General features: G+C 39.7%; 5 protein-coding genes and 1 long non-coding RNA gene across 13 annotated transcripts; 1 reads left to right on the top strand and 5 right to left on the bottom strand.

The window, feature by feature from the left end:
- Positions 1–319: 319 nt before the first annotated feature.
- Positions 320–2,285, bottom strand: LOC136348030 (protein ST7 homolog). Of its 3 annotated transcripts, XM_066298562.1 has the most exons (6): positions 2,164–2,285; positions 1,945–2,104; positions 1,652–1,895; positions 1,238–1,599; positions 1,074–1,177; positions 320–1,024 (listed from the first exon to the last, which is right to left on the bottom strand). In XM_066298562.1, exons 2-6 carry the CDS (start codon positions 2,086–2,088, stop codon positions 427–429), a joined length of 1,452 nt encoding a protein of 483 aa, XP_066154659.1. In that variant the 5' UTR covers positions 2,089–2,104; positions 2,164–2,285; the 3' UTR covers positions 320–426. The 3 variants fall into 3 exon arrangements, with proteins under 3 accessions (XP_066154659.1, XP_066154658.1, XP_066154660.1); XM_066298561.1 differs by having other exon boundaries at positions 1,074–1,599; XM_066298563.1 differs by lacking the exon at positions 2,164–2,285 and having other exon boundaries at positions 1,074–1,599; positions 1,652–1,919; positions 1,985–2,104.
- A 567-nt stretch (positions 2,286–2,852) lies between these two features.
- Positions 2,853–4,529, bottom strand: LOC136347730 (lipid storage droplets surface-binding protein 1-like). 4 transcript variants are annotated; one of them, XM_066297982.1, is made up of 6 exons: positions 4,378–4,529; positions 3,794–3,925; positions 3,537–3,734; positions 3,294–3,476; positions 3,153–3,235; positions 2,853–3,099 (listed from the first exon to the last, which is right to left on the bottom strand). In XM_066297982.1, the coding sequence occupies exons 2-6, from the start codon at positions 3,920–3,922 to the stop codon at positions 3,093–3,095; spliced, it is 600 nt and encodes a 199-aa protein (XP_066154079.1). In that variant the 5' UTR covers positions 3,923–3,925; positions 4,378–4,529; the 3' UTR covers positions 2,853–3,092. The 4 variants fall into 4 exon arrangements, with proteins under 4 accessions (XP_066154079.1, XP_066154077.1, XP_066154078.1 ...); XM_066297980.1 differs by having other exon boundaries at positions 2,853–3,095; XM_066297981.1 differs by having other exon boundaries at positions 2,853–3,095; positions 3,294–3,461.
- A 1,302-nt stretch (positions 4,530–5,831) lies between these two features.
- LOC136347728 (probable methylmalonate-semialdehyde/malonate-semialdehyde dehydrogenase [acylating], mitochondrial) lies at positions 5,832–8,391 on the bottom strand. Of its 2 annotated transcripts, none has more exons than XM_066297977.1 (5): positions 8,241–8,391; positions 7,555–7,723; positions 7,307–7,501; positions 6,974–7,254; positions 5,832–6,920 (listed from the first exon to the last, which is right to left on the bottom strand). In XM_066297977.1, exons 1-5 carry the CDS (start codon positions 8,241–8,243, stop codon positions 6,021–6,023), a joined length of 1,548 nt encoding a protein of 515 aa, XP_066154074.1. In that variant the 5' UTR covers positions 8,244–8,391; the 3' UTR covers positions 5,832–6,020. The 2 variants fall into 2 exon arrangements, with proteins under 2 accessions (XP_066154074.1, XP_066154072.1); XM_066297975.1 differs by lacking the exon at positions 8,241–8,391 and adding an exon at positions 7,951–8,105.
- Positions 7,723–8,706, top strand: LOC136347731 (uncharacterized). Its single transcript, XR_010733531.1, has 2 exons — positions 7,723–7,800; positions 7,894–8,706. It is a non-coding gene; the product is annotated as an uncharacterized lncRNA (long non-coding RNA).
- LOC136347729 (uncharacterized) lies at positions 8,686–11,011 on the bottom strand. 2 transcript variants are annotated; one of them, XM_066297978.1, is made up of 3 exons: positions 10,753–11,011; positions 9,606–10,052; positions 8,686–9,550 (listed from the first exon to the last, which is right to left on the bottom strand). In XM_066297978.1, the coding sequence occupies exons 2-3, from the start codon at positions 10,018–10,020 to the stop codon at positions 8,730–8,732; spliced, it is 1,236 nt and encodes a 411-aa protein (XP_066154075.1). In that variant the 5' UTR covers positions 10,021–10,052; positions 10,753–11,011; the 3' UTR covers positions 8,686–8,729. The 2 variants fall into 2 exon arrangements, with proteins under 2 accessions (XP_066154075.1, XP_066154076.1); XM_066297979.1 differs by lacking the exon at positions 10,753–11,011 and adding an exon at positions 10,110–10,493.
- Positions 11,012–13,376: 2,365 nt separating this feature from the next.
- On the bottom strand, positions 13,377–17,606 carry LOC136347990 (uncharacterized). Its single transcript, XM_066298478.1, has 7 exons — positions 17,075–17,606; positions 16,493–17,021; positions 16,148–16,439; positions 14,824–14,834; positions 14,336–14,748; positions 13,760–14,288; positions 13,377–13,710 (listed from the first exon to the last, which is right to left on the bottom strand). Exons 1-7 carry the CDS (start codon positions 17,490–17,492, stop codon positions 13,416–13,418), a joined length of 2,487 nt encoding a protein of 828 aa, XP_066154575.1. The 5' UTR covers positions 17,493–17,606; the 3' UTR covers positions 13,377–13,415.
- Positions 17,607–19,945: the final 2,339 nt, after the last annotated feature.

Here is a 19,945-nt window from a genome sequence, read left to right as displayed (position 1 = left end):
AACACCCTTTTTAAACCTGCCCTTATTCAAGGCTCACATCAATCGTACCAGCATATATTGCGTGTGATTATTCTGAAGTTGAACCTAAGTATTGTTGGTTCACTTTCTTTAAGCATCGTCTTATATTGCCCTGTTGTGGCATTTTCGGTTATTTCCAAAGACATTCTGCAATACTAATTTAGCCTAGACTGGTCTTGTAAAATTCCTTGCGCGTCATCGGGGAAGTCCCAATATTTCAGAGACTATAATAGAGGCTCTTATCAGCGCTTGCACCGAGTACATTAATAACTAAACACTAAGTAATATAACGCAGTGTTCCTTTTTCAATAAAACACTGTATTTCTTAAACCCACTTAAAGGGACCTGGGAAAAATAACCTCTTGCAGTTTATCTAGGGAGTAGGTCCACTGGAATCCGAATACAAACTTAAATCCGTATTACTTGCTGCCACAAATTAGGCGGCACCACACTTTCCATCTTCTCGTACAAATAGAAAATTGGCAAGGAAATCCATGTTAAAACGGTTTTGGCTATTGCACCCATTAGATCTGGGTACTGGTGAGTCAGAAGAGCCAGCAAGGCGGTAAACGAACACAACCCGGCAGTGAAAATAATGAAAAACGGCAGTTCTTTCTTAGGGTAAACAGAAACCTGGTGGAACGTAGGCAACAGTTCTCTATCTGCGCACTCTGTGCATGTTGGATAAGGATAGAAGAGGTGTCCTCTTTCTAGGGGGTAGGGAAGCATGCGGAAAGTGCCCTCCCAAGTACAGTGAAGCAAATTCAAAGCTCCATCGATGGCTTTCCAATGTTGTAAGTGGAAAAAACTGTAGGATAGCGCCTCCGAATCTCCTCTTTTAAGGATGTGCTCAGGAGGCAGTATTAAGGGCTTCATTTCTAAAAGGTATTTGGGGACATGAGGGTTGAATTCAACTGCTCGATGAATGGCCTCCACAGCTTGTAGCTCTGCATTGCTTAGGCCGCGCTTACTTGCCACGTCTGGAGAAAATTTATCTGCCACATTTCTGAAATAATTACATGACATTATGAACTAACCAGCTTAGCCTCCCTCACCTGGCTTTGAGCAGCGCAGCAGTATAACATATAGTAGCAGATTTGGGCAGGGAAATATCATCATACTTAGCCAGCACAGCCTGCACATCAGCATAGGCCTGCATCTGCAGCAGGGCCTCAATAAGATTCTCATGAATGTTCAAAACATTCATAATAGGTGGTACCTCCTTAGTTAAGTCTCTGAACATTTTAACAGCCTCCTTAAGTTTTCCCAGCCGCCTCGCACACATCGCCAGCCGCCTTTTAACATAAATCAAAACATTTGTATCTCTTCTGTGCTGAGCCTCCATAAGACTTCCTTGATGCTGTAATGCTTGAGACTTCCTGTAGTTTGCTTCAGCTACTTTATAAGCTTGCTTAAGTATCTTTTCGGCCTCTGTTATAGTAGGGGCTTCCTCCTCTGCTAAAAGGATATAAGCAGTGGCACAATCGGGGTTTTTTTCAAGAGCACTGTGTGCTGCTTTGACTCGCACTTGTGGGTTTCTTTCCCTCCATGCAGTCTGCATTATCTCATACTCAGCTTTTCCTGAAATTGTTGCTGTAGTAACACTACAAAACGTAATTGAAATAGGTCCTACCAGCATCAACTTCACATGTAAAGAATGTCTGATGATCTTGAGCTGACAAATTCATGTCATAGTATGTTAAGGGATCTTTATTGGTTGCCCTGTGAAACCTTTCATACTCAGCCCCTCGATACAAACTAAGGGGATTTCTCCACACTTTACATTCAGGCAACATAGAGTGTGATGTCAGGGGGTTGTTGGATGTATCTTCCTTGTACTCTCCGCTTATCCAGGGGCTGATGTGGTTTGCAGACATCTAAAGGCAATAGCTTAAATGCATCTGCCGTTGAAAAGGAGAAACATACATGTTCAATAAAAGAAGTTCCGTATTTCCGGTAATACCACCACTCAAAAATGAGAATCAGGCCTGATATGAGGGATGAAGTCCCGGTTAAAGCAACGTAGAATTTCGGCGTTAAATTGCTGAGAAACATAGAGGAATCCCACATTTTGTTGGGGAACACTCTGCAATGGGGGGGAAATGTTATATATAAATATTGGAGGGGAATTGGTGCCAGTCTTACTTAGCCAATCAACGATAGCCGTTTCATTTACGAAAAATTGCTTTACGGTCATGCAAATAAATTATTATTAAATATTTATTTTTAATAAAATTGCTTGAATTTTTGACAAGAACAAAATTAGCAGTGTTGCCGCTATGTAAGAATTAGTTCAATTTCCTTGAAATTTCGGGTAATCATACACAGGGATCTACATTATTAGGGGATATTATTAAAATAAAAACGTCAAATAAGTTTTGAAATGTCATAGGCGTGTGTGGTATTACTTCATCTGTTGGTCAGGCGTTTGATATTAGATAATAAATTCCTTTTTAATGATCACTATGAAATTGTACAGTTAGATTTGGCAATGGCGCATTTTAAGAAAGATTTACAATAGTGTCCTCTATGATACAGTTTTCTTATTAGAAACATATCCAGGGGTAACGAATCTTTAATTGCATTTTATGTCTTAATATGAATTAAATAATGAATGTTCAATGAAAGTATTATTTTTTACTAGATTTTTCACAGAAGTAACGATTAAAATGTTTAAAATTAAAATTGGTCGAATATTACAGAATACTAGACATTTCAAATTTAAATTCGCAGGTTGATTTACAGATGGCGTCACATCTTCCTACTTTTATTATTATTATGGAATCAATTTCTGTTTAATATGGTGAATGCAAATATAGTACTTAAACAATAAATCAAATTTACAACAACTTTATTCTGCTTAAAAAGAGACAGTCTTACACGTATTATGCAGTAAAAATTACATCGTAAATCTCAATACCTATTAAGCCATAGAGAATATTATTCCTAATTATTGAGAGTATTAAAATAAGTAGACAATTAATATAAAAAACTTAACCATTAAACAACTTAAAACAACACGAAACGATTTCATTATATTATTTCGTTATTTTGCGCAATCTTGGCAAATAACATCACTTCCTGGAAGAAAATTACATTAGTATATTCAAAAATGATTGAGAAATCTGTCATACGTGCCACTCGATCCACTAGCCGCCTCAGTTGTTTGTTGACCTTCTGGCGCCTCTCCCTGATTCCCGTGCAAATACTCATCGACCTAAACAACCCTCAAACCAGTGAAACTCTAACCCTCAATGGTACCAATTAACACCCACCCTGTGCTTTACATTTTCAACAATGGGCTCCACAATGGGTTCCACAACACTGCGAGTCTTTGTCACAGCAGGCTCCAAAACCTTCACCGCAGGTTCCACCAAATGTTTAGCCGTTTCCATTACCGGTGTGACATATTCCTTGGTGGTTTGGTAGATCTGCAGAAGTAGCTGTTTGAGGGTATCCTCAATTAGGGATGATGATGATGGAAACGTGGTAAATGAGGTGATGGTGATGATAATTACCTCTTTGGGAGGCAGTTTCACTGCAGGTACTTTATTTTCCACGTAGTCCAGTCCGGAGCAAAGGGCGCCATCCACTTTTTTGATGGGGCCTTCCAAATTCTTGATTACAGGGGTTGCGTAAGGCTTGGCGATGTCCACTGCCTTGAAGGCGGTATCTTCGGCCGTTTGCAGCGTCCAGTTGGTCACACTGTTATAATCCTGTTATTAATGATTATGATGAGTAAAAAGCAATCGTGAAATCAGGACTCGAAACGAACTTTGACTTTTTCGTAGATGTTGTGGGCGGTTTGAAGGGTGGACTCTACCACAGGCAACTTGGTGAGCCTGTTGACTGATTCCATGCAAGTTGGAGATGGAGCGTCTGAGGTTTCGGTTGAAGCAGACATTTTCTGCAAATTATTTATACAATAGGCATGTCTTGAACTTTAAAATTTACAATAACACATAATTACTACTCTCCTTTGACGATTGATTAAACGATATCATTGTGTGATAAAAGATCGACGGTTTTATTATTATAATGGTCTGAATAGCTTTACAGATAAAGAAGGTCGTTTTTTAATGCTATCACAGACCTTAAAACCGTGCAGATTGACCTTTGATGTCATTGAAGGAGTTATTTTTCTGATGTTAAATCTGAAGTTGATTGATTTGTTTGGGAGAGATAAGAACAAAAATAGTTTTGAATTTTTTTTTTAATTTTCGGGGAATTTATTCGTTATTTTGTTTAACGTAAATTTCACAATTTTATCAGACCCGAAAAGGCATTTTTTCCCTTTTTGAGAAATTAAAAAATGTTGCACCAAACAACTTACAAGGCAAAAACTCTTTTGAAACTTACCAAAACGGTCACAGTTTGACACAAAGAAAACAAGAAATATTATAAAAAAACGACAAACAGGCTTTTTACACGTACGCTATAGAAGCAGCTACAAGTACTGGATCACATTAATCGGTACGTTTAAATGTGTTCGACACAGAGTCGACTTAATTTATTAAACCTTGACGCAATGTATACTCTGTTCTCCACATCTGATTCTATCGTTGATAAGAATCTAATAAGAAGTTCTCCAAGAGATCTAAGTTATTTACCTCTTACTATAATTCTTTAAAATTATGGGTAAACTGGCAATGGAGCCATCGCCACACATTCTACTATTTCTTCTACTTTTTCAAGTCAAGAAAGCGTACTTTACAGTTATTTAAAACACCCAATAACGGGACCTCTTAAAGCCTATTAGGGAAAATACAAACACCTGGCAGTTCACCAATCGCAGCACCTTCGTTGATTCCTTTGACTAATGGCAATTAAGCTTTTTCGTTCTCTATGTTTGCATCACATGCTTTTATTGAAATGCAATTGTAATGGAATACACTCTACCTAGACATTTTCTGATATTGGTGTATAATCCATTGGCGTGGAGTACGACCATTTGCCTTTTGAACTTGTTCTATAGGTGCAAAGTTCATAATGTCCGCCGGTCTGGTGACTAACAAGGATTTTTTTTTATCAATAATTCATCATAAATTCAAGTCTGAGTTCTATAAAGTTACGAAATAAACGCGCGTTCCTATTGGTCGACTTCACTCGTTAATATCATTACATATGTATATCCAATTGAACATTAAACTCAGTCTAGAATTCTTTCCTCAAGTTCAAATTAGTTCCCATATTTGAAGCATTTTGAATATTCGGTCTAGAAATATGTCATTTGCAAAAATAGGTGTAGGAAGAAAATTAAATGAATTCAATGGCCAAATCTCCCAAAGCGAACATTTGCGGAGTGACCTGAGAGTACCACTGTAGCATATGTGCTGGATCACACTTTCAAAGGATTTAATCTTCTCTTGGTTTGCTGAAAAACTAGGCAAGTTAGTAAAAATAGGTCAACGAGGGATTGTTAAGGGGTCTAAGAAAAAGTAAGATTACCCAGTTTGAAATTTTTCTTCGCCACGATGTCAAGAAAACGTTTCTCGTTTTTTTTTTGATGATGTGGTGACTGCCAACATTACATAAAGAATTAAATCGAAGTGTACAGGGAACGATATAACTTTATAGATAAGTTGACTATCGGGAATAGCAGCTTAAACCAGCAAAGAGTGCATTTATATGAGCGTTTATCTCATGACAAAATCGACTTTCTTGGGAGCATGTTCTGAGACATTTATCATTATTATGAACCTCAATCAAACTGCACAATAAATTGATATTAAACGTTCAGAATTCTATAGATCCGAAAGGATACCAGAATGTTAATATTTACGAAAATATTTAAAATAAGAAAATGGGGCAACACCAGAGTATCTATGTATATTTTAGCCATGAAAGCTTGTATGCCACCAACAATATACTGCTGCCTTTTACAGGAAGCGTGGGATGCAATTCCACGTTTCAATCAATCTCCCGAAATGAAACTCATACAAAATATTCATTTAATTTGCAGTGGTGACACCCAAAAACCTCGTAATATCGCAATTTCCCTTTCAGTTATGCACAGGCATAGCTACCGAAGGGGTTGCATTAGCTGGTACCACTCCCTTTCTCCATAATGATGTTATCGTCTTCGTTTCCGTGTAAAAGTTCAATCCCTGTTTGCCATAAAAGTGGAGATCTCCATGAAAACTACCTCTAGAACCCGTGAAGCTGAACATGGGTAATGGAACTGGAATTGGGACGTTGATTCCGACTTGGCCAACGTCCACTTCATGGACAAACTGTCTGGCGTGGTTGCCACTGGTGGTGAAAATGGCAGTACCGTTTCCGTAGGGGTTAGAGTTGATGATGGAAATAGCCTCTTCGAGGGTGGCGGCAGATATCACTGAAAGAACTGGTCCGAAGATTTCTTCGGTATAACAGTCATATGATGGAAGAACTTCAGTGAGCAAAGTAGGCCCCACAAAGTTGCCATTCGGATACTTCTCCACTTTAATATTGCGGCCGTCCAAGGGGCACTTTGCTCCCTGTTTAATTCCAGCCTCAACAAGTTGCAGAATTCGTTGTTTGGCCTGAGGGGAAATTACCGGTCCCACGTCAGTCCCAGGTTCATGCCCTGCACTGACTTTCAGTTTCTTGGCCTTTTCCACGAGATCGGGGACCCATTTTTGAGCCTCCCCTACTAGAATCGCGACACTTAAAGCCATACATCTTTGTCCTGCAGCTCCAAATGCAGCTCCGACTATGGAATCCAGTGTTGCGTTCTTGTCTGCATCGGGAAGTACTACGGCATGATTTTTGGCCCCCATATTCGACTGGATTCTCTTGCCGCTGGCAGCTCCTTTGGCGTAAATGTGCTTGCCGGCTTTGTCCCCTCCTACAAAGCTTATGGCTTTAATATCTGGATGGTCGCAGATGAAATTCACAGCGTCGTGAGTTCCGTGGATTACCTAAGTCGCAAATTTTAATAATCGATTACAAGCAAAGAAAGAGTTCTACGAACATTGACCACTCCAGGGGGGCATCCCACCTCATTGAGCAGCTCCATGAGCAGCATTGTAGCCCCTGGGTCTCTCTCTGATGGCTTCAGGATCATGGTGTTGCCGGCTATAAGTGCTAAGGGAAACATCCATAGCGGTACCATAGCTGGGAAGTTAAAGGGACAAATTCCTGCCGTTACCCCGATTGGTACTTTATAGGAGGTGATGTCCATGTCCCTGGCGATGCCTTGGAGGGACTCCCCTTGCAGGAGGGTGCCTGCGGCGCATGAGTGCTCAACCACCTCTGAAGCACTTCGAATGTAACTCCTGTAGAAGGACAAAACGGGAAAACTTACGGACTCCTCTCAAAACGTCCCCATCAGCATCGGCCAAAGTCTTTCCCTGCTCCAGGGTGATATTAGCAGCGATCTTCTTCATATCTCTACGGATAACTGCCTGCAGTTTCAACATCAACTGCTGCCGAGTCAAAACAGAAGTGTTTTTCCAAGTTTGGTAAGCCTTTTTGCTCGATTCAACTGCAGCCTTCATTTCTAAAACAGTATAAACGTAGAGAACCTTGATCTTGCCTTTGTGGGCCGAGAACCTTCTTGGGTGCTTTGCGGTACTCTGGTGACCACATTGTTGGTAGCAGGGTCATGCAAATCCACCCATTGGGTCGCCTTTGAGTCCAGGAACTGTCCATCGATGAATAATTTGGTAGATGGAGCGAGGTTCGAGTATTGACGTCTCAGGACGTTGAGCAAAGGGGAGGTCTAAGGAGGGATTTTGGTTGTTACTAACTTGAACTAACCTGAACTGGCATAATAAGTGTTATTAGAATACAATGGAAGTTAAGTGATAATTGAATATGAAGCGGAAGCGAGTTCTTCTCATATCTGTTATACGTAATTTCATCAATCAGCTGACCTAATACCAATTTTAGTGGCATATGCCTATCAACAAAACCCCAATTTATGAGGCGCCCCTACATCGTACTTACGGAAGGACGAATCATCTCGGGGAAATATATCTCAGTCTTGATGAAAAGCACAAAAATACCACCAAAACCCGTATAAATGATAATGAAAACAACACATCGATAACACATTCAGATTCGCTGCTAAGTCCCCTCCATTACACCTTTGCATGTGTTTACCCGGCAAGTCTCTGCATCAACAGCAACAATTGGCTCATTTAAAAATCGGCAAAACGAGCCCAAAAACTCGATTATAAGACAAAAAAAACTAGATATCAAATAGAGATTTAATAACAGATAAATTCTGTGTTTACCATGATGTCTTAGCTTCGGCCCAACTGGAAGTAAACCCACTCAACTGGGTACCATTACCTTGCAGAGCTTAAGGTTATCGTTAATTTACACACATTGTAAACTGAGTTAAGTAAGTTTTATCAGTTTTGTAATGAGTTACATGGATATGCGAGCGAAAGAAGTATGAAGCTTTGCTTGCTGGTAGGTAGATAACGTTAGCTTTAGGTATCGACTCAAAAGAGGCTATTGAGACCTTGAAAGAGGTGGTTAAAACTCGGATTTTAATGATTTCTAGGTAAAAGAGTTGGGCGAATTTATTTTTTAATAGAAGATAATATATAAAAGACTAAATCTGTATAAATAAATCGAAAAATATATGGGTTGTAGCAGTTTGGGTTTTCTTGACAATGTGGTGAACTTAATTTTGTATTCACCATATTGTCGAGGAAATAAAACCATAACTAATAAAATTGTTCTTTTAACATGCTTTCGTTCTTTACTCATCCTCCTCACATCCACCCCCTCTTGACACATTCTGCCACAACTAGAGAGATTTTCTCCTTCGATCGTTCCCCTAGATTATTGATCATCGTGGTCATATGTTCGAACATATCAACTTCCCCTGTTAAGTGATCTGCTTGGCTCCCCTTGGGGGCGAAAATCACGTTGCAAAAGAACAAAGCGTGCATCGATTCGTATTTAATGGCAGTATGCTTCAAATCCTCCAAATAGTCGTCGTAGGAAAGCTTCAGTTCCGGGATATCGAATTTGTTTAAAATCTTTGTGAATTCTTCGTAATAATGCTTGATCAGGTCATCTAGATGTTGCGTGAGTACTTCGTCCTGAAGGCTGGTCAGCAGGAAAAATACTACGTCCCAGGTGTACGACGTGTAGAGGCAAATCTGGAAATCCAGTATTTTGACTAGAGACTTGCTGCGTTCTTGCTCATTAGCTTTGATCATCATGTTATTGACCCAGAAATCATTGTGCACGATGGTGTTCCAAGGTTCCTTGCCGGTGACCTTGAACCTCTCATTCATTGGCACGAAATTTTTCTGCAGAGCTTTGATATTTTGGACGTAGGGCGCACAGGCAGGGATCTCAAGGGCTTTAGCTAAAATCAGTTTCTCTGGAGGAGCAGCTCCAGTTTGATTTTCCTCTCCTCCGAAATTGGGCGTGGTTTTCTGTAGGTAGTCTTTGATAAGTGCAAAAAGCTCAGGCTTCTTGAATTTGCTCGCCAATGGTATTGCGTGAAATTTTGCCAAAACTTTTAGGATGGCCTTAGATGTCGTCAAATCAAAACCTATCTGCCTTTCAAAGTTTATGTAACCTTAAATTTAGGTTTTAGATACACTTTAAACATATATCGAAGATGAGAAACTTACCTTGGGGAATTAAGTTTTCAAGGACCAGTACTGCCTCGGAATCCGCCTTAGATTTTGATGAGTCCAAGCTGAATCTGGAACCTAAATGTTTCACGTAATGGCTAGTCTCGATGCCGTATTCCTGGGCAAATTCCGTCAAAAGCGGTACAATCTCAGAATACCATTTAATTTCGTTTCGCATTGCCAAGGCGTTGAAATCCACATTTCTCTCAGTCAGAGGAAGTCTCTTTGCCACTGCATGGATGGTCTCGATCTCTCCTCTCTCGTTTTCCACCCAAGCATCCACGCGAAACACTAAACTCAGGTAATTCTCACCAGGAGCTGTTAGTCTTTTAATGTCGATTTTTACTATTTTCCTGCCATCGCCGATGAACTTTTCAATGTCTTTGATTCTGTATTCTTTTAATGACGACATTTTGATGATGGGAGTGACGGATGAATGGAACTCTGTTATAAATTTAAGATATCATATTTTAGAATTTGACAAAAAGATTAGTAGTTTACGTGTTACGATTTCCACAAGAAAACTCTAATGAGTTGTTTATAAATAACCCTGAAATATTTGGCAGTAGTGTGTTTACCGCCCGATAAAAGTCTAAGTGAACGTTTAGGATTTGTATCAGCAAATCAGCAAATACAATAAATAGTAGTGGGAATGCTGCTATTGTAAGAAATAATAATAGTCCAGTTCCACTGCATTAGTTTTTAACTTAGAATTAAAAAAAAAAATGCCATTAAACACAGGATATTTGACGTGGAAATAATCAGGCTCGCTGGAATTAACTTAACACTAATGAATTACGAATTTTCATATGTAGGAAGACAAAATATCGAAGCTGGCAATCTCTCAGCATTACCAGATAGAGCGATTAAACGTTAAGATTTTTTGATAAGTCATTTTTTTCCGTGTAGCGTGTTTTTCTCTCTAAAATAAATGCCCTCTTTCAGTGTAGCACGCGACAGGAGACGTGGCTTAGATGTCCCAAGGTCACACGACTTTGACAGCTCTCCATCTTCCGTCAGCTATCCATTTCACTTCAACCCTCAGTAAAGCCCAATAACAAACGAAACTAACCATTTTCGAAGTACTCTTAGAAACAGTTTTAAGCGGCAAATTTTAAATTATTTACTAATTTCAAAGAATTACCTTGTTTTCGTGAAAAATCAAGCAGAGCTATCCCTTTAGGGCTCTTGAGTCGATAGCAACGGTGATCTATTCCTTTGGCTGGACATCACACTCGTATAAGTTTATTCTTCATCTTAATTAATGATTAATTGGGGTTTAATCAAACTTAAAGGGGAGAGGGACAGGATATGTTCGACTTAGATGAGAGTGCTCGATAAGATTTATTAATGACAATGACTAGTAGTACTTTTGGCAAATAGCAAATTAAACGATCTAACAGGTGTAATAATTCGGTAATTTGGAATTCAATAATATTTGAGAAAGTTTCAAGTGGCATTTCTTAAATTACGCCTAATGATTACGCTACTTTTGATATCTGCATAATCTAATTGTAATTAAAAGCACACAGACCCATGGAGAATAATCCTGAAACTTAAAACGTACAGCCTCAGTACGCCAATGCGCGAGAGTAAATCAATCTAAGTTTGATGTGAATTAAAGACTTTCCATACCTGCAGGTTTTTGTCCAAAATCCGTCTTCTAGACTTGTGCATTTGGAACACAGAATTTGAAAAATTCTGTGGGCATTTTTAGTTAAATTCTTCCTCAACACTGACGTTTCAAAATGCAACCTGAGTACGTCTCTGCTTTTTAAGTCACGCCTCAACGTTTTTACAATGAGAAAAACCATTAATTTAGACGAGCACAGAGCATTACACGCAGAAAACTACTTTTGCAATAAATCTCAAATGAAAATGTCAACTTTAATTATATGTTAATTTTGATTAATAGTTTATTTCCTCACATTCACCCCTCTGAACGCACAGTTCTACCAAAAGCCCAATTTTCTCCCTCCGCTTTTCGTTCATATTGTTCATCGTGTTCACACATGTCCACCTCCTCAGCCTTTCTGGCTTCCCTTGATAGAAATGATCACGTTACAAAAAGGAAGCGAGTGAGAGGCCTCGTACTTGGCTGCCACCCTTTTGATCTCCTCTAAATAATCCAGATAATCAGGGAGGGATATTAATTAGCTTCTCGAAAAGTGAAGACTCCGGACTGAGTGCACCTAGAGGAGGACGTGGACGGACACCTGTAGGAGGAAGAGGAGAACCACCTTCAGAAGGTCCATGAGGACCGCTGCTGGATGCCTCTAGAAAGGTTGGACGATCCGGAACTTTCTTAATCACTCCAAAGAGTTTTGGATGTTTGAACTTGACGGCCGGAGGGGTTTAATGGAAATGCGTGAAAGTTTTTAAAATCGTTCTCGATGTTTTCAAGTCGAAGCTTGTGAATCGGTCTTCCTTGAAACAGCCTAAAGAAAGGCTAACTCATCATTTTGAACCGACAATTTTTGGCTTCTTAGGAAACCGAATTTTTCTATCTTTTTTCTTGAAGAAGCAGATTTTCTAATAGTAAAACCGTTTCTGACTCCATTTCAATTTTTTGGTAGGATTTAAGCTCAGTCTTGTGCCTAAATATCTCGGTAAATGGTAATTCTATGTTATTTAAGAAATTTATTGAACAATGGCACCAGCTGAGAGTAACACTCAATCACATTCTTCGTCGCTAAACCGTTGAAGTTGTTCTTCGTGTCCGTCACCAGAGGCAGATACTTGTCTACTGTTTTGAGAGTCTCACGTCTTCCTGCTCCATCTTTAACTAATATATCTACGCCAAGTACCGAACTATGATAGTTCTTACCGGGGGCCGTTAATCTGGTAATATCGATTTTAATTACTTTTCCGCTATCTATGCTTGTAATTATTTTCTCTGTTTTTTATCGTGTAGCCTTGCAGCGACGTGCCGGCTTTAATTTAACCGAAACAGTGGTTGAGTTACATGGATGATTCAATCAGGAATATATCTACGCATACATATACATATACATATACATATATGTAAAAAATGCGCTTCCATACATGACTTTCAATAACATTATCAATTTACGTGTTGCTGAAAATGGAAGAAGGAAGAATGACTGATGATGTGCGAATTTTCTAAATGTTCACATTTTTCGATCTGATAAAGAGATTAAATAGTTTACGAGTCATGATTTCATCAACAAACCTCCAACGTATTATTTCTAAATAACCCTGAAAAATTTGCCAGTGAAACTGCTTGTCACCCGATTAAAGTTTAAGTGACCGTTTAGAATCGCATCAGCGTAGTAATGAGAATTTTGTTGCCATAGGAAATAATAATAGTTCAGTTCCACTGCATTAGTTTGTCTAGAAATAATCAGCTTCGCTGGATTTCACTTAAGCGTTTCGTATTCCTGGTACTGAAAAAAGCTGTTATTCTGAGCAGCAGTATCGATGGAACTAAACTATCAAGTTTTTAAATGTAGAGAATTAAATGATTAGTGCGTTATTACTTATTTTTAATAAATGCTTTTTTTTCGTGTGCCCAGTTTTTCTCTTTAAAATGGGTAATTTTTCTCAGTGTAGCACTCAAAAGGAGGCGTGGTTTACAGCTCTCATGTCAGGCTGACATTTACTTTGACAACTGTCACCTCACGTCGGTTTTCTATATAGCTTCAACGCGCGGCAAAGCAAAATGACAAATGAAACAGTCCGACTTTATCAAGGCCCACTGAGCGACAACAAAAATCTCTGAATTTGAGGCAGCGAATTTAAATATCATTGTTAATTAAAAATATAGTTTATTCTCAATGATATCAACTACATCCATCCCCTCTCGACACTTAACTCGACAGCTAGGGCAATCTTCTCCTTTGCCCGTTCAGACATGTTACTGATCACCCTGATAATATGGTCATACATGTTAGTTTCCCCCGTTAAATGATCGGCATGATTATTCTTGGAGGCGTAGATCATGCTGCAGAAGAACAGAACGTGTATGGCTTCATATTTAATCATTACCCTTTTGATTTCTGCCAAGTAGTCTTCGTAGGAGAGTTTCAGTTCGGGAACATCGATTTTGCTTAAGGTCGAGGTTAATTCGTCATAGTAATACCTGTAGAAATTCAGTGATGAGTTGCGCGTTAATCAAACTGAAAACGAACCTCAAGAGACTGTCTAAGTGGCGTCTCTGGACATCGTCCTGTAAACTAGTCAGCAGGAAAAAGATTACGTCCCTGGCATAAGAAGTGTAGATGCACACCTGGAAATCCAGGATTTTCACCAAAGTTTTCCCATTCTTCTGAGGCTTCACCATGATATTATTTGTCCAAAAATCGTTGTGAGAAATCGTGCTCCATGGCTCCAATGCAGGTCCCACAAGTCCTTGGTTTATAGTCGCAAAATTTTTCTTAATGTGCTTTAAATTCTTGACATAATCTTGGCAAGCAGGTATCTCCAGCGTTTTGTTCAGTACTAACAATTCAGGAACGACAAAATCGTTCAAACCCTCTTTTGCTGGAGGTTCTGGAAACAGAGGAACAGTACTCGCCAGGAAATCTCTGATCGTTTTAGCCAGGTCTGGCTTCTTGAACTTTGCAGCCAGAGGAACTGCGTGGAATTCTGCCAGAGCTTTTAGGACTGCTTTGGAGGTTTCCAAATCGAAACCTTTCAGCCTGTCCTCGTTAATATAACCTTCACAAAAAATATTAATAATTTCACAAGTGGGCTGGTACAGTTACCTTGAGGATTCAAGTTCTCGGTCATCAGCAGAGCTTCAGAGTCTGCCTGGATTTTCGAACGATCCAGACTGAACCTTGAACCAAGGTACTTAGGGAAGTAGTCACCTTCGAGACCACAAGACCCAGAAAATTCTTCTATTAAAGGAACCACTTCAGAAAACCATCGGATCTCGTTCCTCATTGCAATGACGTTGAGGTCGTTGCTTCCCTGCCCAAGGGGCAGTCGTTTGGCGACTGCATGGATGGTTTCATTGTTGTCCAGGTGAAAATCCACACGAAATACCAAGCTTACGTAGTTTTCCCCAGGAGCTGTTAGTCGTTCTATGTTAACCTTTAATACCCTCTTGTTCCCATCTAATTTGAGAACTTTTTCTATATCTTTTATTGAGTAATTTACCAGAGACATGACGATTCTGGAAGTTTAATAAAGTAATTTGTTAAGATAATTGTAACAATGATTAGGTATTTGATTATTATTTAATACTCACCGAAGGTAGGCCTATCAAACACTTACTTTATTGAGGAAAAATGTTCGATAAGTTTATTGAGTTATATACTCATTGGACTGTTTTGCAATTAGCAAAGTATAGTAGTTAAACTTGAACCGATAGACCGACGAAACTGATAAATGATGGACAGCGATGAACTAATAATTTTGTGCGTTTTATTGGTTGCGCACTGTTCCCAGTTAATTTAAAAATTAAACAAAATCTTGTATTACTAGTACCTTCCCACTACCCGAACTAGATTTTCTGAGCTGTGGCTGGTTCCCTTGGGTTCGAGGAGCACAATGATTTATAGAATACAGATGTAATTTGCAACTTTTTTGGTTAGTTTTTTTTAAGCCTCCTTAATTTTTTCCTTAAGCTTGAGAATACATGTTCAATATTTTAAAATTACTCCAGTTCATAAATAGCCGATGCAATTTCAAGACACCATATTGTCAAGAAAGTTTTGGCGTTCTACTGGATTATGTAAATTTCACAAAGAAATATTGGACGTAACGAAAGCTACAATCTGGTGAAAAGCACTTGGAGCTGAGGTGCCCCAATTTTCGCGAAAATACGCGAAACCTACTTCAACTTTGTAAACCTCAAATTTGATATCCATTAAAGATACGAATTTCAGCGGTATCCCATGCTGACGCCCCATCATCAACTAAAAAATTTTTTTTGTTGTATATTAAATATTTGATATGAACATGTCATAAGTGTGGAAGCTGCTTGATGTACCTTATATACAAGGTGTGCCATAGAAAATTTTGCACCCAGCTTTTTTTGAACTATGAGCAAAATAGTAGAAATTACCGCGAATTGTTCGTTTTGTTATCGGGAGGGATAAAAAATCAGATAATTAGAATTAAAAAGCCTCTCAAAGGAGGTGTCACTCGACTTGTCGTGCCTTTTGAAATTCTCAAGTCGAACGTACCTTCATGAAGGTTTTTTTTCTGATAAATGTGCATTTAACGCTAAAGTGTGTCTCACTCGAAAACAAAATCGACGTTTGGTGGCAATTTCCAAAACTTTGATTGTTGTTCAAAATAAGTTGGGTGCGAAGTATTCATTGGTACACCCTGTTTACATAGCGAAACACTGATAACAGATTTGTTGGATTTATTGCACAAAATAGTCGGAATTTAATTGGTTGTGAAGGTGACTTACGACTCCCTTATTATTTGCTCGCGACATTTAAGTCACGCCTCTCCTAAATTTTAAAAATATCTACACTGAAAAAAAGCACTATCGCAATCACCATTAGAATGAAACGACAACTTTGACTAGAAATTCTTTTATTTTTCACTTTATTTTCTCACATCCATCCCTTCCCGACGCACAATTCCAGAACAAGCCCGATTTTTTCTGCCTGCCTTTCCCCCAAATTGCTCATCATGGCGTTAAGTTGATCAAACACATCCACCTCCCCAGTCAAGTGATCCTTCTGGCTTCCTCTGGCAGCAAAGATTATATTGCAAAAGAAAAGCGAGTGAAAAATCTCGAACTTTTTTGCCACTAGCGTAATCTCCTCCATATATTCGTCATAAGAAAACTTCAGCTCTGGAACGTCGATTTTCGCTAGAAGTGCGGTCAGTTCCTCGTAATAATACCTAAAATACCTCCGTGTTATTAAAACTTCTATGGTTTTGATTGAAAGTGAAACCTGAGGAGATCATCTAAGTGTTTCCTCTGAACATCGTCTCGTACGCTGGTCAGCAAAAAAAACACTAAATCTTTGGCGAATGAGGAATAGGAGCACATTTGGAAATCGAGCAATTTAACCAAATGCCTCGGTGAATCCTTCCCTGGAAGCTTGATCAACATGTTGTTAACCCAGAAATCATTATGGCTTAGTGTGTTCCAAGGCTCCTCTCCTTTTCCATGAAATCTCTCTTTTATGGGTGGCAAATTTTCCTGCAGTTTCTTGACTTTCTGCATATACGGTTCTAAGGCAGGAACCTTAAGCATGCCCTCGAACAATAGCTTTTCTGGAGGACCTTCACCCTCGCGAGACCCATCTTCAGGGGGACCCGGAAAAGGAGGATAATCAATAATTTTCTTAATCACCTCAAAGAGTTCTGGATTTTTGAACTTGATTGCTAGAGGTATGCCATGGAACTGCGCGAGAACTTTCAGGATCGCCTTGGCTGCTTCCAAATCGAAGCCCGTGAATCGGTCTTCGTTAAAATAGCCTGAAGTGAGACTAAAACTTGTCATGATCAGCCGGTAAAGTGTTAGTTCTCACCTTGAGGTAGTAGATTTTCTACTAGTAAAATTGACTCTGAGTCAGGTTCAGTTTTCGTAGGGTCCAAGCTCAGCCTCGAGCCTAAATGTCTCGGGTAATAATCAGTGGTGATTCCGTATTTGGTAGCGAACTCGTTGAGCAAGGGCAACAGCTCACAGTAAAACTTGATCTCTTGCTTCATGGGTATGATAGACATGCCGCCCTTTATCTCTACGAGAGGCAGGCGCTTGGCCACAGCTTTTATGGTCTCACGCGTTCCGCCTTCATCTTCGACTAAGATGTCTACACCAAACACCAAACTAACGTAGTTTTCACCAGGAGCCGTCAATCTTGAGATATCGACTTGAATTGCTTTCTTGCCATCAATGCCTGTAATTACTTTCTCTATGTCTTTGATCGTGTAGCCTTCAAGCGCCATGGTCTTCCCAACGGAACTAAGCACAATCGCTGAGTTATGGATGATTCAACTATAAGTAACTACGTGTTTCAATACTGATAAGATATGATTATTATCAAGCACAATAAAATTCTTACATCACGTTGCAAGTCAGTATTTACCGAGATTACTCTCCATTGTAACGCAGCTTGAAACATTGAAATAAGTGACCATCACGGGCAGTTTCACATGTTTTTAAGCGTTGCCATTACGATGTGTTTCCGTATAATCAAACGACGACATTGAACCGTTTGTAAATGCCTTCCCTATCGGAATTAACGCAAATCGCTTGCGGATGTTGTAGCTCAAAGTCACCAGCCGCAATTTGCGTTACTTTCCTCGGTTTAAGCATCAAGATAAATCTCGTCATTTTTCTCACGGTTCATGTTATAAAATTTCCAGTTTCAATTACATTACAGTTAGGACTTTTTGCCACCGTGATTTAACGCAGATATCGATGCTTATCTGCGGAATTGCTCGGCGATGCCATGGCAGATCTGCCAGCGTTAAAGGGCGTGTCAGAGTAGATATAGAAACTTTAGAGCCGCGATCAAGTCAAAAATGTGTATTTTGCGTCCGGTTAATTAACGAGTGTTATTATGATCTATGCGAATTTTGCACCCTGATTCCTGCTCGCAGGAGAGGTAGGTACTGGGTCGTTTGTTCTCTGGATCGGTCAAACTTCCATCTGGGCGCCAATATCCAGCTCACGTCGAGAAAGCGCGGAATGGGTGACCAGTAGGTCACTTCTTGTAAATCTTGTCCGCATGTCTTCTCTTGTACAGATATAACTGTTGAAATTATAATTGTGGTTGGTGTTTAACTGTTACTAGAAAGGCTGCTTAATCCACTAAGCTATCTACATAATGTTTAATGGGTTCTGTTAGTGTGGGGTTAATTAAATGAGCGGACATCACAGCATCGTTCTCTCGTGTGGATCTAGACTGCTTGCGAAAATGGCGGGTGCCCTTGGGCGCTCGCCTTCCGGAATATTACGAACATTTTGCTGATCTTCCATGAAGGCAGCAACTTTATGCGCCCCCCCTGTAGTTTTTCTTGTAAAGCAGGGATCAAAAGGTTCTCAAGAGCGTTCCGAGATGTCGTACAGAACCCTTAAACGACCAGAGGGGCGAACGTCATTTTGTCAAGAATGGCAGTGGGCTCGGTCGTGCATTGCTATTTTCGACTCCGCACGATATCGAAAACGGTTTTGACTCGAAAACAGACTACGCCACTGGTTTCGCAAGGAATTGGTCTTTCCGACACAATTTATCTGGTTCAAGTTAGGGCAGATATTTCCGAGATGTGTCTAAAGAAAAAGTCACTGTTTTTTGAGCGCCCCCCGCGACCTGCTTAATTGTCCAAAAGTCGAAATTCCGCCAAATACGAGAATTTCTCCCTCATGTGAGTTCGTGCATACAGCGAAAGCACTGGAAAATGACGGAAAATCCCGCCGTTTCGCCCGATTTCGCGAGCGGCTTATTCGAGACCTGCCCCCACATTGGCGATAAAATTGGACGATATCTAACGACCGGTTCATAGAAATCGAAAGGAAAGTGACGGAAAAATAAACCAAATCTGCGAGAAATTCAACGGTTACACCGTAAAATTCACCACCTTGACCATGATGTTTTCCTTTTGTGTGCCAGTCAAGCGACCAGGAAAAAATGACCCAGAATGGCTCGAAGCGGATCAAGTTTAATTATTTTCGTTACAGGAACATTTTGCTTGTAATAAGCGTTTGACATTTTACACGAAATGGAAAGTCTTTAAGCAAACACGTCCCGCAGTAGGTTAAACGTTTTAAGTAGGTGCTATACCCGCTATAATAGTCGGAAAATTGGGCCAGAGCAACGCTCAGCAAAAGATTTGCGAAGCTACGTGCGCCAATTCTGACTAGTGAGAGTCGATAAGTATTACATCTAATTGAAGTTGGATAATAACAACAATCTTCAAATTGCATGCCCGGCGTAATTTGCATTGAAACGTAATTGCCTCAGGGAGAAAGCCTTTCTACGAAATGTTCTTTGTTGGTTTCACGTCAAGAGCGGCGTTTCCAACTTTCTACGAGAACCAAAAAAATCATAACAAACGGTGATGGGTTCAAAAAGAACAAGAGATATCAACTGGTACAATTATTGCTCCGACAAAGGCCGGATCGCGAGATTTTTATATTGTCACCGTTGAGTATGAAATTGCAGCGTAGGAATTCAAACGAAGAATGTAGTACGGGAACTTATGTAGTCACAACTACTCGCTTGGCTAAGATTAGTAGGATGACTTGGTTCAATCTCACTCCCTGACATAATGGCGAATCAGGTCACCATGCGACCCGAACTCCCTCGTCAGCGACCCAAAACTCCTCGCTTTTAACAGATATTCCCCGTTGAAAACTCAACCAGTAGTACAAAATAAGAGCAAGAATCCCCTGCTAC

Source organism: Euwallacea fornicatus, chromosome 30, assembly GCF_040115645.1.
Source record: "Euwallacea fornicatus isolate EFF26 chromosome 30, ASM4011564v1, whole genome shotgun sequence".
Lineage (NCBI taxonomy): Eukaryota > Metazoa > Arthropoda > Insecta > Coleoptera > Curculionidae > Euwallacea > Euwallacea fornicatus.
Note: the sequence above shows the minus strand (reverse complement) of the source record. Positions and strands in the feature narration are given on the sequence as shown.